We start from the raw sequence: 16,590 nt of genomic DNA, 5'->3' as shown, positions 1-16,590 counted from the left end.
GAGCAAGCCTCCACTTCCAGCTTGCACAGCGCGCTCACCGCATGGGTGGCAGGCAGCGGTGCAGGCCAGATAAATGGGCATGGAGGGCTGGATCCATCCCACAGGCTGTAGTTTGAGAACCCATGCTCTAACCCTACAGCACAAGAAACCTCAGGTGCTTTTCTCATGCTCTCCACTAGCTATGTGCAATGTGACAAACAGTTCTCAGGCCAGGTGCAGTTCCATCCTGAAACACAAATTTTGCTGATTGTGGATACGAAACAAAAGGTGGCAAATCTGCACACCCAGTGTGCTCTGCACCCTCAGCCCAACGATTAAATCAGAGGCTTCATTTTCAATTGCAATTACAGCTTTTATTTATTAGCCTATAATTGATAACAAGAAAATCCTATTCGAGCTCGCTCAGGAGCAAGTCTCACTGCTCCCTCCCTAGTCAGAAGTATTTAGAAATGCAGCTGAAAACTTGCAGCACTGCGGCTGCCGCTGTTGTTTTCTTCGCTCCACTGCCAAACGCAAAGCGTCAAGGATCTTCTTCTCATTGTTCAGGATGTTGTATTCAGTCAGGTTCACCAATCTGTTAAAGTTCTTCTCTGAGAAACTGACCTCCCTTGTAGTAAATGGGGAAAAAATACTGGAGACATCTACATTGCCCTCTGCCATATTTGCAGGGCTCCGTTCCACACCTGTGGAAATAAATGCAGTAACTCTGAGTTTCACCAGCAGGCCTTCTGTTCTAGGACATGGTAACATGGACTAGCCACATGATTCTGTAAGCATAAAAGTATTGCTTAACTGCTATATTATATACCTGAGTGTTGTGATATTATTGATGTTCTGTAAATTATTTTTCTTGGAGGTAAATAAATCTCATTATAAGGTCACACCAACATTTGCCCCAAATGGATATGAACCGCATTAGTGGTCTACACATTGGAGCCTCCATAACACACGTGCTGTTTACATCCAAACTGTACTGCCAAAATGCATTACTGATATGGCCATTTTAAAGACACTTTGGAAATGAAACCTTTGTAGCTGCAGAGAGCTGGCAGAAACCAGATGTTTAAAACACATTACACACCGATTCTGAAAATATGGCATTGACCACCTGTTTGTCTCTGGACCCAGTTTTAAAACACTAGTTTTGGCCTTTGGTGCCCTAAATGGTTCAGGAAGGACTGGACTGAAAATCTGTCCCAATACTTTGTTTGACCTTCTTTGGTGTTGATATATCATTCACTGTGCTCGCCAGTCTTCATACTTCAGCACACACGGACATTTCACTGCGCTCCCTCAACATCTGAAAGCTGGTCAGTAATGACATTGTAAGGCGAAGAATTGCATGGTGAAGCCATCAGCAACTACCTACACCCATCAAGCCATGTTTCAGGGTACTTCTACAGTCTTGTGGTCAAGGTAAGAATAGCTGTTCACCCAAAGAAATGCATAAGGTCATTGGACACAGGATAGTATTATTGGGGTGTGACTAGTATGGAACATTGCAAAGCTCAATGGCATTTTACAACCTACCTGGAGATTCGTATTTTTTGTAGGTATCATTCGTTAGTGGGAAAAAGAGCACTATAGGAACTGCTGCATTGTCTTCATCTTTGAACACGTAGCACTCCTTCAGGTTTTCCCTGTCTTCCTCACTTAACTCAATGTGGGGAAATGGGATTCCCTGTTTGGAGGCATATGCTGAAAACTGGTCCAGATTCTAGATAAATCAACCAAGCATAAAAAGGGGTTAACAGTCAAGTATATGACAACATTATTGATGCTGCAATAGATGGCAGTGTAGCCTATTTCAGTAGCACAAACAGGCGTTTTCACTAAAACCCTAAAAGGGGGCAGGAAAAGCCTGGGAATTCACAGCCTTTGCTGGCAGCCCCAAATGCAAGGCAGCAAACGTGCTCACTGTTTTAGTGCTATTGGTGGCAGAAAAACATTGACTGTTCTGGGGTTTCTAGGGCCTCCCCATGCAGCTCCCTTAGCAATTCTGCTGCTGTGTGTGCATGTGTTTAAAGAAGAGCACTGCAGAAGACACCCATTGAGACCCTTGGGGCTGAAAAGTTTGCGTGACCCTGATCTAAAGGCCTAACACTACACATGGCAACTTGGCATGCAAATAATGCATAAGAAGCCCTGCATCCAATCACAAAAACTTTTATAAGTACATGTGGCGTTTGTATTAAGCACTTGTACAATATTCAAAATACAACCAGGGCTTTGTTACCCTGTGGAACATCCTTTTCAGAAAGGCCTGGTAAAGCCTTAGCATGCCCACCTTTTGAAAGCTCTGAAAGACAGAAAATCCACAAAGTGCACCTGCTGCATTTTAGCCTTTGCCTGCAAATCCCACCCAAAAGCAATTTGTTATTTGTTATATTTATATCCTGCCTTTTTCATTTCAAGGAATTCAAGGCAGCTAACACAATTTTCTTCTTCCTCTCAATCTTATCCCCGCAACAACCCTGTGAAGTAGGTTGGACTGAGAGTCTGTGACTGGCCCAGAGTCAGCTCCATGGCTGAGTGGGGACTGGAGCTGAGATCTCTGGGCCATATCCACACTCTTAACCATTGCAGCACACTGGCGCTGGCTTGTACATAAGAAATGGAGAGCTGTTGAGACGGCAAAATACAGTGGTCACTTAAGGATTGCCAAAAAGGAGGAACTGCATCATGCAAAAGGTTAAGGCAGAAGATAGAGATTTGCACAACATTATCCTGATATATAGGTATTGATGCAAATTTGAAATAATTACCATAATTTAGGCAGAAATGCGTCTCACCCAAACAGGGAAGACTATGAACAAGTGACCTGCATGTTCAGTCAGCTGTTCAGGTGCTAGCTGTTGGTGGACAGCTGCAGCACTCAGCTGTTCTTCCTCCCTGTGGTTCTTTGATTTTAAACCAGACTTGGACTGGCCAGCATATCAAGCAGAAAAGAACTTGAAATAGAGGTCCAGCCTCAGTAAAGCAGAACACATGGCTGCCCTAGTATAACATGACATGCTGCGGAAGGTCCATTTGCAGTACGCTGCATGGCTTGCCAGCAAAACCATCCTGAGTGCATTCCACTCAGATTCCATGGCATGGTACCTTGTAAGCTGTCCAGAGACTTTTTTTTTAGTAATGTTTGGCATAAATTTTTTTAAATAAATTAATAGCATGTTCCAGGCAGCACTCCAAATCTCTACAGCCCTACTAGGGCAAGAGCCATCTTTTCCGTGCAGTAATATATAAAGGGTTGTCTAGACTCTACACTTTAAAAAAAAATGTATAAACAAAACCATGAAAAGAAAATCCAAAGTCTGTCCCTGGCAAAGCTGAAATTTGCAAACTATGTAAGTTATGTCAATTGATGACATAATTTGTATCATGCTGGACATTATCATCATGTTGGACATTATATGAGTGGAGTTGACTTGTGCTGGGGGTCAGACTAGATTGCCCAGGAGGGCCTTTCTGACTCACTATGTTTCTATGACTGCAAGTAAAGCAAAATAAACATCTTTTAAAAACTGTTTACTCTTCAAATATGAGAAAGTTGTATTGCAGCTGACAAAAGATAAGCTGGATAAGCTCATGTGTCTCACCAAGGTCTGGCCACCCCCACTGTAATTTAAATGTAGTATAACATCCACTTTTCTCTGAGGTATCAGAAGGGGCGGGTAGCTGGTGTTGATGAAAAACCCAGTATCCACCAGAGACAGTGGATGCGCTCCTGTTTCCATTAGCTTGTCAGGAAGAGAATCCAGCACAGTGTCTGAAAAGAAAAATTTTCACGTCAACTTTTTAACAAAAGCAGGTCCCTTTCACAAAAAGAAAGGAGCACTTCCTGCATTACTGCTTTTCATTCTTGTTTAATCCTCTGCTGTTCCTAATTTTTGTAGTGATTTTATAATACAGTTATTCTTATTTTATTTCTGTACTGTTATTAGTGGACTTGTATCTTTTGGAAGAAAGGTAGGATAAAGATGTTTCAAATAAATAGCTAAATCCAGGGCTTTTTTTGACATAGAACGCACCGGAACTGTGTTCCGGCAGCTTTTTTTCCAATGGATTTTACGAAGTGATTTTGAATCATAGCAGATCAGCAGCAAACATCATTAACATTAACAGCTATCTGCTATCTGATAGTGAGATAGTGAGGGCACTGCTCTGGCTGCTCGGCTTGGGATTGGTGTGTGTGGTCGCGCGCTTACTGCCGAGGGCGACGTGAGTTCCGGCACCTTTTTTTTTTACACAAAAAGCACTGGTTAAATCTGTGTTGGCATAACAAGAAGATGGCAAGTCAACAAGCTGTGTTTTTAGATTGATTGCCCATTAAGGGTTAATGCAGACTAGTATAGTCTGGTTAAAGAGCATATGGGGAAACCAAACTTCTCTGTGGATGGTCTTACTGTACTTACTTTTAAAAAGTCTACTTAGAAATAAGTCCCGTGTGGGGGCGTTTTTTGGATGAATGGTACAGTTGTTGTGTTCTGTCATCTGTTTGGAAGGGATGTATAATGCATCTGAAGAAAGTTGTCCTTTCCATTAGTCTGCAGACAGAATGAGATTGCTTTGCTGCCAAAACAACAGTGACTGATTACCAGGCACCTCATGGCACTGGGCTTGGACAGTCTACACACCTCAGAGTACTCTTGGGAAGAGTGGTGACAATATCAGGCCACACATTAGTTAACAATGTAAGACCTCTGGACTGATTGTGCTTAGAGTAAATCCTAGGAGGTGAACATTTATCTTTTGTGGGCATTCCACTTTGCTCTACACCTTCTTTTTTTCCCCATTACTCCAGCTGTTCACAGGACTCCTGGGAGGAAAAACAACTCTCCACAGGGCTGGCCTAAGGCATCTGGTTATCAGAGATAAAAGTTAAATTGTCTCTCCATCCACCCACAGTCCATGTACAGAAACCAGGAGGACTGTTAGTTGAATCTTACTTTGACTCTTGGCAATGAGACGGCAGCTCAACCAGATAAAGGCATGGGCCATGGGGAAGTGAGATAACTTAGGGAACACAAAGCAGTTCACAAGGGCATACATTTGTGTCTTCCAAACTGTGCAGCTTCCCTGCCACACCATCAACATCTGCCACCTCCAGCAGGGGCCTAATAAACAGGCCAGCCCAAACCTTCTGAAAAGGAACTGGATGCAACTGCCTATGGTTTGATCTGGCCCTGCCAAATGCAAAAACTGAAACAACAAGAGTTGTTTAAAATACCATTAGATGTATACTGAAGAAGTTCTGTGTTTACCTGTCAACCTGGTGGTCCTTGGGAACTCTAATAATACTGATTTTTGTTACCAATTTAAGAAGCATATTGCCTCACCATGTTTACAGGTTTCAAGTATATACTACTTTTGTACTTAGTATGGGTGCCTATCTCTTGGTTTTTATTATTTCTTCATTTCAAAATGTTTAGTCTTTTCATCTTTCAAAGTGAAAATAATATACCTTCACTAACAGACACCGTTCTTCAGTCCTGAAAGTGTTGGAAGGTGTTGTATGGAAAATTTAAAAGAAGAAAAGAAATTTATGTTATTTAAAATGTGAATGTTTTTATCGGGTCTGAAGACATAAGGCAAGAAAGGTGGCAACACATCACCTGCATAACCATGGTAATGACATGTGACCAAAGAGGTGTTTTAAAAACTGCATAGTGTCATGTTGCACAGGTTGTCCACATGCTTTGAACCCACTTTTTACCTTACAGAAAAAAATGTGTATTCTTTCAAAGTATCTTTGGTGGAGCCAATTGCCAGATTCAAGTAGAAGTGGCACTTTATCCTTGCGGAATTTAATGAATCCTGAGTTCACTTAAAGCAGAACTAGATTACCTATTTTTGTTAAGTATTGAAAGGTACGCCCTTCTCAGATTGTGAACTGAGTCAGCTAGATCCTGGTCATGAGTGATAGCTGAAATCACTATATACACCTAACAAGATATCACCAGAAATGTAGGTTTATTACTGTGCCTTTCCATGTAGTAAATTGTGCATTCTCCAAGTATCTGTCATGAAATTGTAAACCCTTCAGGAAATTGGGATATTCTGACATTGTTGGGCGTCCTGTTAAGACATCTCGGAAAACAGAAGCAAACTGGCTCTGGGAAGTGACCAGGCGAGTTTCCAGATCATGTGGTCTTGAAGGTGAAATGGAATCATCTGCAAAAGGCACAAAGAAACTTTAAAGTGCCTTAACTGTGCTCATGTTTATATGCTTATGTGTTCAAACAATATTGCACCCACAGGAGGCCCACAAGCTAACTGAAGGAGCACTGAAGGTGGAAATATACTTTTTGTTTAATTTGGTATTTTACACACACACTTATATGGCTAATATTGATTAGCTGCATAAATGTGTAACAAGAAACGGCCTTCTATTGAGTCACATCATTAGTCTATGTTGTCTAGCATTTTCTCTTCATACTGAAGCCTGATCAAGTTTGGGACAAGTTTTTTCCAGCCTAGCTTCTTGCTCTACGATAACCAGAGATGCTGAACTGAGTGAACTGAACTATTTAAGTGCCACTGCTGCTGACTTGATGCTGGTGATCCTAAGTTCTCCAAGCCACCCAGCTGCATGTTTTGCCACCCAGCCACAACTTCATGTTAAACATGAAGGAAAAACCAAATGAAGAATTCAGCCCTTGCACCAACTTATAAAACAGCTACTAAGTACTAGAGTTCTTTAACCTCAATTTTTTCCTTTCCCAATGAATGCCTCCTTTTCAATATCTTTAGGTCGCTATCCCTGCCAAAGAAATCCCAGATCCATGCAACCATGTTCATATGTGAACATTTGTGCAGCTCTACATCTTTATGAAAAGGATGGTCTCTTAGGGCACAATCCTATGCATGTTCACACAGTAAAAGATTCTAAAAGTTTACCTGTCAAAGGGATAGGAAGAAATTTAGCTGCCATGCTCTGTGCTCTTCCTGATCAATGTGCTTTCCTATCTCTGCTCACTTTCCTCAAGCAAACAAGTACATTTTTAATAGAATCTTACACGATTATACCCTTCCACCTTTGAAAGGAATGAACTCATTCACCTATGCAACTGTAAACAAAAAGGATATACAGTTTATTTTTTTAAGAGAGGCAAGAAAGAGGAAGAAAGCCACATTACCAATGTCATGTACTCTGTCTCTTGTCCACTTGTACCAGAAATCTTCTGAGTCACTGGCCAAACTCCAAACATACATAAAATCCAAGGAAAATATACTGCTCCACATACCTGTGGAATGGAAGAGATTTTAAATGACTAACCTCTAATCAGGTGAAGTCTTATGGGTGGTTTTTTTCCCTTGCACTGAAATTCAGTACATAACTTGTAATATTTAGATGAAACTGATTATCTGGACCCATTTCAGTCCGGCTTCAGACCCGGGTATGGTACTGAATCTGCCTTGGTCGCCCTGTATGATGACCTGTGCAGGGAGAGAGACAGGGGGAGTGCATCCCTGTTGGTTCTCCTGGACCTCTTAGCGGCTTTCGATACCATCGACCATGGTATCTTCCTGGATAGGCTGAAGGAATTGGGGTAGGAGTAGGAGGCACTGCTTGGCAGTGGTTCCGCTCCTTCCTTGACAGCCAATCCCAGAAGGTGGTGCTGGGGGACTCTGGCTCTGTGCCATGGTAACTCTGCCATGGAGTACCACAGAGTTCCATTCTGTCCCCCTTCCTATTTAACATCTACATGAAACCGCTGGGAGAGGTCATCAGGAGGTTTGGGCTGCGGAGTCATCAGTATGCTGATGACACCCAGCTCTCCCTTTCTTTTTCAACTAATCCAGGTGAGGCAGTGGCTGTCCTGAACAGGTGCCTGGCTGAGGTAATGGGCTGGATGAGGGCCAATAATCTAAAGCTCAATCCAGATAAGACAGAGATTTTGTTGGTGGGTGATTCGAGCTCCTGGGTAGGTGACTTGGGCCCTGCCCTGGATGGGGTTGCACTCCCTCTAAAGGACAGGGTCCGCAGCTTGGGAGTGCTCCTCAACCCGGAGCTGTCCTTGGAAGCCCAAGTGAAAGTGGTGGCGAGGAGTGCTTTCCTTCAGCTTCGGCTAATCTATCAGCTGCGTCCCTACCTGGAGGAGGATTGCCTAGCAACAGTAACACACACATTGGTTACTTCCTGGTTGGATTTCTGTGATGTGCTTTATGTGGGGCTGCCCTTGAAGACAGTCTGGATACTTCAGATGGTTCAAAATAGAGCTTCCAGGATGCTGTCAGGGACTGGGCATTATTCTCATATAACCCCAGTCCTCTATCAGCTCCATTGACTTCCCATCGAAGTCCAGGCTCAATTCAAGGTTCTGGTTATTACCTATAAAGCCCTAAACAGCTTGGGACAGCCATTGCACCATCACATTAATTTAGAACTGGCAACCACCAGCACTGAACTCCATGAAATGCACTTTTGAGTAGATACTCATACAATGGCACTGTAGCAAAGTAACTTTCTCCATATGCTCAAATTTCAACAACTTTATATGCAGTGGGTTTGTCAAAGAGTTAGAATTGTTATAAATATAATAAATGAAAAGTAAAATCTATCATATGGATTCAACATTATATCCATCAAATTAAGTCAAAGCTGATATGAGGCCTAAAATGAAACTTTTGATAAAAGGTATATAATATTATTCCACAAGGAAGGCTGAGCACCGAAGAATAGAAGCCTTTGAATTGTGGTGCTGGAGAAGACTCCTGTGAGTCCCTTGGACTGTGTTGTGCCTAACAACTCGGAGGAGTCGTTAGTACGTGTAAGAGAGAGAGAAACTCCCAGTGAGAGTCAGGCTTTAGAGCAAGAAGACTTCTACTTGGTGCCCATAGCACAAACGCCCCCTGCCCTCCCTCCCAGCTGCCAGACTCTGACGAAGTTTTTGTCCAGCCTGCAGGAATTGCTGAGCAGACGGTGGGACAGCCCGTTGCCATGGAGAATGCCCAGTGTTTGAGCCAATTAGAAGAGAGACAAAGTCAAAGAAGGAGGGAGAGGAGTTTATCTAACATTCACATAGGGTTAAGAGTGTGTCATAAATCTGAGATAGGTCAGAAAGGAGGGGACAACTGTGTTGCTTAGAACTACCATTAACGACTCCTGTACTATTCATCATCTGTGTATCTTTGAAGTTGTTTAGAATAAAAGGCTTTAAACTTTTATTGCCTGTATCTGTGTGAGTAATTAGGAAGAGTGGTCCGGCCTCATGACAGACTGCAAGATGATCAAACTAGTGAGTCCTAGAGGAAATCAACCCTAACTGCTCTTTAGAAGGATAGATACTGAAGATGAAACTCAAATACTTTTCACCACCTAATGAGAAGGAAGGACTCACTAGAGAAGACCCTAATGCTGGGAACAATTGACAGCAAAAGAAGAAGGGGATGACAGAGAATGAGGTGGTTAGATGGAGTCACTGAAGCAGTCGGCGTGAGCTTAGGTGGACTCCGGGCGATGGTGGAGGACAGGAAGGCCTGGAGGAATGTTGTCCATGGGGTCGCAATGGGTCGGACACGACTTCACGACTAACAACAACAACAAATATAATATTATTATACATATTTTTATTTAAATCCTGCTTTTTTCCTTTCAAGAAACTCAAGGCAGCTTATATAATTCTCCTCCTCCTCTTCTCAATCTTATCCTCATACCCACAGCCCTGTGACTTAGGTTGGGCTTAGAGTCTGTGAGTGGCCCAAAGTTACCTAGCAAGCTCCATGGTGGAGACAGATCTCCTCAGTCTCAGTCCTGCACTCTTTAACTACTACACTACACTATACATAAAAGCTTCCATATAGCCTGAGTGCCTGATCTTCTGTAATTTTGGAAGCTAAGCAGGGTCACACCTGGTTGAAATCTGGATGGGTGACTTAATGTTGTGAACCGCCCAGTGGGTATAGCAAATGAATGAATGAATATCTTAACAATTATAACAACAAGCAGTAGACTACTTATTCTGTATTTTAAGTAATTATAGCTAAGACACACACATATACATGAATGCATAACTGAGCAAATCTACCATTATCCAGAGTAAGAAGGTGCCTTATATTAAGTCAGACCATTGGCCCATCTGGCTGAGTACTGACAATATGGACTGACATGGTTTCAGGAAGCTTTTCCAATGCCATCTGGAGATGCCAGGAATTGAATTTAGGCACATTTGCATACCAAGCCTGTGCTCTGTCACTGAGTTACAGTCCTGTTCTGACTGAGGAAGAATCTGAAGCTTAGCAGGCTCACAATCACAGAGCAGAAGACTGAAGATATTTTCCTCAGTGATTTTCCTATTGTGCAGGTTGAGGGCATAGAGGGATGTATAAGAAACTCACTTCAGTTCCTTTTTTTCTTCTTTTTGAATGAGCACAGACTCAGATAGAAACACAGAAACAGAGCGAGTCAGAAGGGGCCTCCCAGACCATCTAGTCTGACCTTTGGCACCAGCCGCCTCCGCTCATGACATGCTCACCATGTGCACGTCCAGCCTATCCTTGAACACCCGCACCGATGGGGCCTCAACGATGTACTTTGACAAACTCTTTTTTTTTTTGCTTATGTGCTATGTGCATATTAAAATGTAATAAATACAGCACCACAATTCCCAGCATGCCCCAGCATGTGCATCAGCTGACTGGATCAGTGGATATAGAGAACAAGTCAAATGCCTTTTTCTTCCCTTCATTCTTCTGCCCCACTTGCAGCTTCTCTCACGCATGTCCCTTTCCACACCAGGAAAAAAAACCCCAAAGCTTATTATTTCCCCTTGACACATGAGTTTACCTTCCATGAAGCACATTCGTGATTCTGGGAGCTTCTTCATCAGTCGTCCCATGAAGTATTCACTACCAAAATCCTCTGAACGAATGTAGGCTCCATACTTGAAGCTTCCCACTTCATAAGGAGTGAACTCCAACCACTCTGTGAACACAATGAAATGGAGATTTAATATGTACTAAAGAGTCTCAGTAATGAAATTACCCAAGGCATATGGACTATTGTTCCTTCGTGTGCGGTAGTCAAGGGTTAGGGTATAAAGGAGGAACAGAAAAGACAGTCACAACAACTGCAGACGAAGGGTTAGCGTGAGGTATCAACAGTGGGTGTTTTTCCTTTCCCCTCTCAGAGTAAGAATGAGAACGATAGGTTTGTGTTCTGTTTCAGCTGGTGAGGCTTGTCCTAATGAGGATCTAGCTAGATTGACCATGATAAAGCCTAGTTCGCCTGAAGACTTGAAGCAAGTCAGGTTCAGTGGATTTTAACCAAACCAGAGTCAGTTTTCCCAGAAAGACAGAAAAAGAGATCTCAGAGTGATGCTTTAATTAGACAAGCTTGCCTGTATGTTGCTCCAACAGGTGGCAGATTGTGACTGAGACTTAAATTTGGTGTTTGCTTCATTAGGCTTGTTAGCCTTATTGAGTAAGAACTTCTTATCTGTTCAGTAGGTTCAAGCTGTGAGGACAGCAGAAGAGGCTGCAGCATGATGTTAAAGTCCTTAGACTCTAAGGAGGAAAACAAGATGTCTCCAGGTCACAGGAGATCTGGTCCCTGCAGACTACCTGGAAAACCAGGACCCAAGAATGTGGGAACTTCATAATGCCCATCTGAAATCTAGCCCTCTGCCTCATCCAGTTCTTAACTCTGGAGTCCCATCCTCTGAGGGCAAAGGATTGCGTTTCTGGAACATAACAGCCAGTCCCTGAAGCCTGGCCTTTCCCTGCTGACTATCCTATTTAAGCAATATAATATAATCCAGCAATATGATGTTGGATTTCACCATTTACTTCTAGACACTTACTGACTTGAAGATGTATTGTGCCTCTTAACTAATGCCTGATCTTTTCCTGTTATGTCAAACTGTGGATGATATTTTTAAAAATAACAAATTGTCTCTTTAAATAAGCCTAGCCCTTTATTTAGGATGGTGGCCAGATTGCAGGGAAAGCCATATGAGGCAAGACTGAGGGAACTGGGTCTTTTCAGCCTGGAGAAGAGGAGGGAGGGGTGTGTCACGGAGGTGGGTGGTCTCCCCTGCAGAGGAGGGCAGAACACACTCCAATGCAGCGAAGGAACCAAGGTTTAATTTGGATGCCAGGAAGTACTTCCTGACAGTTAGGACCCCAAGGGTATGGAATTGGCTTCTATGGGAGGTGGTTGAGGCCCTATCCATGAGGGTGTTCAAGGATAGGCTAGACATGCGCATGATAGGCATGTCATGGGTGGAGCTGGCTAGAGCTGGGGCCCTTCTGACTCGCTCTGTTTCTATGTTTCTGTGTTTCATTTAATGGTACCAAAAATTATTAGCAAGAAAAATCAGGGAGGTAACTTTACTTATATACACTGAAACACTACACAACTGAAACAAAAAACAAAAACAAAAATCTGGATCTCTGCATATAGAAAAAAATCTACTCAGTCTAGAATCTTGCCTTTCAAAGACAGTTTACTGGCAGGAGTGGACAATTTAGTATGTAATTTTTTTATTGAAATTCCTTCATCTCATATCTTATATTTGAAAGTCAAAATACGCTTGAATTTTGGTGGGATTATTTTATTAATAAAAAGCAGGCAGAAATTGGGTGCCACAAAAAGATGATCAGCAAAAAATTCCCATGTGTTAATCTAAAGAAAGACTTCTATAAATGACTTTATTGTTGGTACAGGAGACCACAAAAGTTGGTCAGGATATACTGTATGCCAATGTTCACAGTACATGTTGGAAATGTGCAGGAACTGACCATGTTTACTTGTAAATTTATGTTTTTGTTTTTAATTTTGGTTGTGCCTTACGCTGTATTTTTGGATGATTGCTTTATATCCCCCTCTCAGCTTATTCATTTATCATTTAGCTATTTATTGTATATATTTAATTTATTTTATTATTATAAGTTGTTTTATTACTAATAATTTTATTGAAATTATTTTTATTGCATTGTTGATTTTATTGTGTTTGTATGTAAACAGCCCAGAGATCCTATGGCTAATCAGGTGGCATATAAAATCAAATGAGAAAAGCAAATCTGAACAACTTTGAATGTCATTTATTATTTATATGAAACAGCAATTTGAGTTGGACATCAGGAAAATTAAAGCTTTTGCAACGTCAGCATAAATTTTTGAGGATGATATTGGATGGTGTTTGCAATGTATCTTGGAAAATTAGGATTAGTTTGCATGGTGATAGCTATTGTTCAGGTTTTCTTTGTAATTACAATTTTTATGTAATTGATATGGCATTCTGATTGTATATTTATAATAAGCAATAAAAGTAGGCACTCACAATTTATTAGTATGGAGGAAGAAAAGGTATGGTAATAAGACAATTCATCATACCATTACCTCTAAAATCTTGAGCACTGTATTTGTTTTTAAGGTTGACCGCCAAGTAAATGGGCAAGGGGTTTTGCCCCTCACTTACAGCCATTTGCTGTTCTGAGAGGGTATGACAGTTTTTCTGCAAAAAAGAGAGAGAGAGAGAGAGAGAGAGAGAAGTTTAAGGTTCAGCTAAAAGCTGGCTGGCCTGTGTGTATAAGTGCCTACCTATATTACACTTACTACATTTAAACTCCACCTTTCTTCTATTGTGGAACTCAAGGTTCTTATTAAAGAACTCCAAATTCTCTTGGAATGTTTGTGTTAGGTAAATCTGGTGGCAACTGGCAGTGATGCAGATCCTGCTTCATGGACTACAATGCCCTTGCCAGTCCTGTGCTCATTGTTGCCTGACTTGTGGCTAGACAGAAATATGCAGAGAGGGGAAGAATCACCTGTGTAAGGTGTGTCTGAGGTTGGTGAGGAGTAGATGAGTCTTGTATGCATTCATATTAAAGGGATGTTAAAAGAGCTCTGCTGTGTTAAACCAAAGGTTCAACTAACACAATAACCTGCTTCCAGTAGTGGCATTGTGTGCTTCCAGAAAGTCCAGAAGCACAATATGAAGGCAATAGCCCAGTTCATTGTTACTGCTGGACAAACTTGTACCCAGCAGCAGCATCTACCTCTGGTTCCATACAGCCACTGTGGCCAGTAACCATGGATAACCCTAACCTCCACTAATTTGACAACCATCTAAACTTGTTATCCCTGCATCCTGAGGCAGTGTGAAATACTTTCTTTTCCAACCAACACACTTCAAGCTGATTTGCCATCATCATGTTTTAAAATTGGGGCGGGGCGGTGGATACAGCCATTACCTCATCATGTAACATGGACTCAATGACAAGCCCCCAGAGGTCAATAAAGGAAGTGTCATGTCCTTCTTCAGTTCTTTGTTTCAGTTCATTATAATAGTACTTCAATTTATCCATGGAAAAGCAATTAAACTTGGATTTGACTACTTGCTTCCGGGCCTCGCTAATGGTTTCTTCCAGATATTTTTGTGACCAATAAGCATCTTCATACAATTTCCCCATAGTCCTGAGTATTAAAATATGTTAAAATATAAGAGTGACATACAACTAATTGCACAAAACCTTAAGTTCTCAAAACCTCCATGCCAACTGTTAGAGGGCGGCAGATGGGATAAAGCTTTAATACCCAGCTCTGAGATCAGAGTACTGTCTCAGACCTTAGCACTGGGCATCTAAATTGTCCTATGGCCCACAGACAATGGTTCTCTTAAATCTTTTAAAATAAAATAATCTTGTTCATTTATTACAAACACTATAAGCCTAAACTTCATGAAGCACAGAATATGTCTGTGAACCTCAGCCATGAATCACTTATTAAAAAGTGATTTTCATTCACAACAGAAGCAGGACTGGCAGCGTGGATGATGATGGTGCTGGTGATAATGATAATGTATTTCATGTCTGTACCACCCCATAGCTGAAGGTCTCAGGGTAATTTCAAACAATGCATAAAAAGAGTGCAATAAAGTACAATAAAAATACAATAACAAGAAGGATAAAAATAACAGACAGCTTAAAAACATACAGTGAAGAATGACTCTTCATTTTTTTTTTTTTTTTAAACTGGGGGGGGTAATTCCTTCAAGCTTCTGGATAAGCAAGCACATCTTTAAAATCCTCAGCATAAAGGGAAATCATAAGCTGGCACCAAAAAATGACAAAGTTGGAGCTACGTGGGCTGCACTGGAGGGGTGTCATTCCATAGATGGGGTGGGGGCACCCTAGAGATGGTTGTCATTCTTCAAGCCTCCCTTGGAGCTGGCACTTAAGAAGGCCCCTTAGTAGCACAGTGTCCAGGTGGACTGTCAAAGGGAGAGATATTGCGCATTGCAGTTCCAAACCACATGAAGCTATATAGGTTAAAACCAGCATCTTGAATGGAGCCCAGAGGAATACAGGCAGGCCTTACTGGTTTGTATGTAACGTCCCAGAGATTAGTCTGGCTGATGCATTCCGCATGAGCTGCAACAATGCCACATAGAATACATTGAAGTAATCTAATTTAGAGATTAGCAGAGCATGGGTTACTGAAACCAGGCTATCCCTGACCAGGTAGGGGTGTAGAACAAGTTGAACATGCTCCATCCAGTCAGGAGACCCACCCGGCAACAGCATCCCAGCCTTGTCTGGATTGAGCTTTAGTTTGTTAGCCCTCATCCAGTCCATTGTCACAGCCAGATATCTGTTTGCATAGGCACAGCCTTACCTGCTGACAGTGAAAAGGAGAGAGGTGCAGCACTCTCCAAAACTCTGTACTTTAAATAGCATGGGGGACAGAGTAGACCCCTGAGAAATTCCATGCTGGAGAATCCATGGAATTGAACAATATTCAATTCAGGAAGCCACAGAGAGGTACAGGCATACCAACAGGACCAAAGCCCCTCTATTTTTCTGAATAATCATCCTGTTCTGAATCTGTTCTGCACAATTGTAGTGCAGGGTAAACACTGAACTGAATCAGGCATGCAAAAGACAGTAAATGAAAAGAAAATCCTCCTTACCATGTTGTGCCAGATAAACCTGTGATGTATGTAATGCAGTCTAGCAAATTCAGTTTCTGCAAACCCAGAAGGCTGCCGTACATTGCTGTGAATGACCTGGTCCCACCACCTGTTGTCATGATTGCCACCACAGGTACCTGTTTAGCCCACAAAAACAATGGTGGTAGCCTCATAGTCCTTATCCAAGGGACTATATGAAAGAACACTAAGCAGATGTTCTACATCACCAACACTTTCAGTGCAATAAAAGAACTTCCACCTAAGGGCATTAGCAGAGACTTAGGGGAGTAATTTAATGGTCCAGTTCTCTTGTTAGCAGCCCAGATGATTATGTGTGTAGAATACAGGAACTGCTTATTATCTTCCATTTGTTCTTCCACTGTCCATACAAAATGCATATACATTACACAGAAAGATTAGTCTTTGGCATCTTTGTGCCAATGTTGGCTCTACCTGATAAGACCACAAGCCTTGCTAAACCACTATGCTTGGAACAGGAATTCCTGTACACATGTTATTATAAGGCTTATATCATGTGTGGATTACCATGGCAAACCATTTTACCCATCTCCTCATGCCTTAATTTAAGTGGTTGATATTCAAAGAGAGGTATAAAAGACAGAGAAGACAATATTTTAAGAACTATCAGCCATAAGACAGCTGACTTGTTTTT

The 16,590-nt window shown here is 41.8% G+C and overlaps 1 protein-coding gene across 3 annotated transcripts in view; it reads right to left on the bottom strand.

Moving 5' to 3' along the window:
* Nucleotides 1-398: 398 nt before the first annotated feature.
* The window catches only part of LOC123026807 (cytosolic phospholipase A2 epsilon-like), a 56,700-nt gene continuing 40,508 nt past the window's right edge, over nt 399-16,590 (bottom strand). For 2 of the 3 annotated variants that reach the window (XM_044436849.1, XM_044436850.1), the window contains exons 13-20: nt 15,918-16,054; nt 14,200-14,422; nt 13,346-13,460; nt 10,790-10,927; nt 7,140-7,247; nt 3,600-3,769; nt 1,531-1,717; nt 399-683 (exon numbers count right to left, since the gene is read on the bottom strand). In XM_044436849.1, coding sequence (XP_044292784.1) covers nt 430-683; nt 1,531-1,717; nt 3,600-3,769; nt 7,140-7,247; nt 10,790-10,927; nt 13,346-13,460; nt 14,200-14,422; nt 15,918-16,054 — 1,332 coding nt within the window. In that variant the 3' untranslated portion in view covers nt 399-429. Of the gene's footprint in view, nt 684-1,530; nt 1,718-3,599; nt 3,770-5,980; nt 6,175-7,139; nt 7,248-10,789; nt 10,928-13,345; nt 13,461-14,199; nt 14,423-15,917; nt 16,055-16,590 lie in introns of those variants that run through there. The other variant, XM_044436851.1, reaches the window with a different exon arrangement.

The sequence above is a fragment of the Varanus komodoensis genome, unplaced genomic scaffold, assembly GCF_004798865.1.
Source record: "Varanus komodoensis strain SLA01 unplaced genomic scaffold, ASM479886v1 scaffold3, whole genome shotgun sequence".
Lineage (NCBI taxonomy): Eukaryota > Metazoa > Chordata > Lepidosauria > Squamata > Varanidae > Varanus > Varanus komodoensis.
Note: the sequence above shows the minus strand (reverse complement) of the source record. Positions and strands in the feature narration are given on the sequence as shown.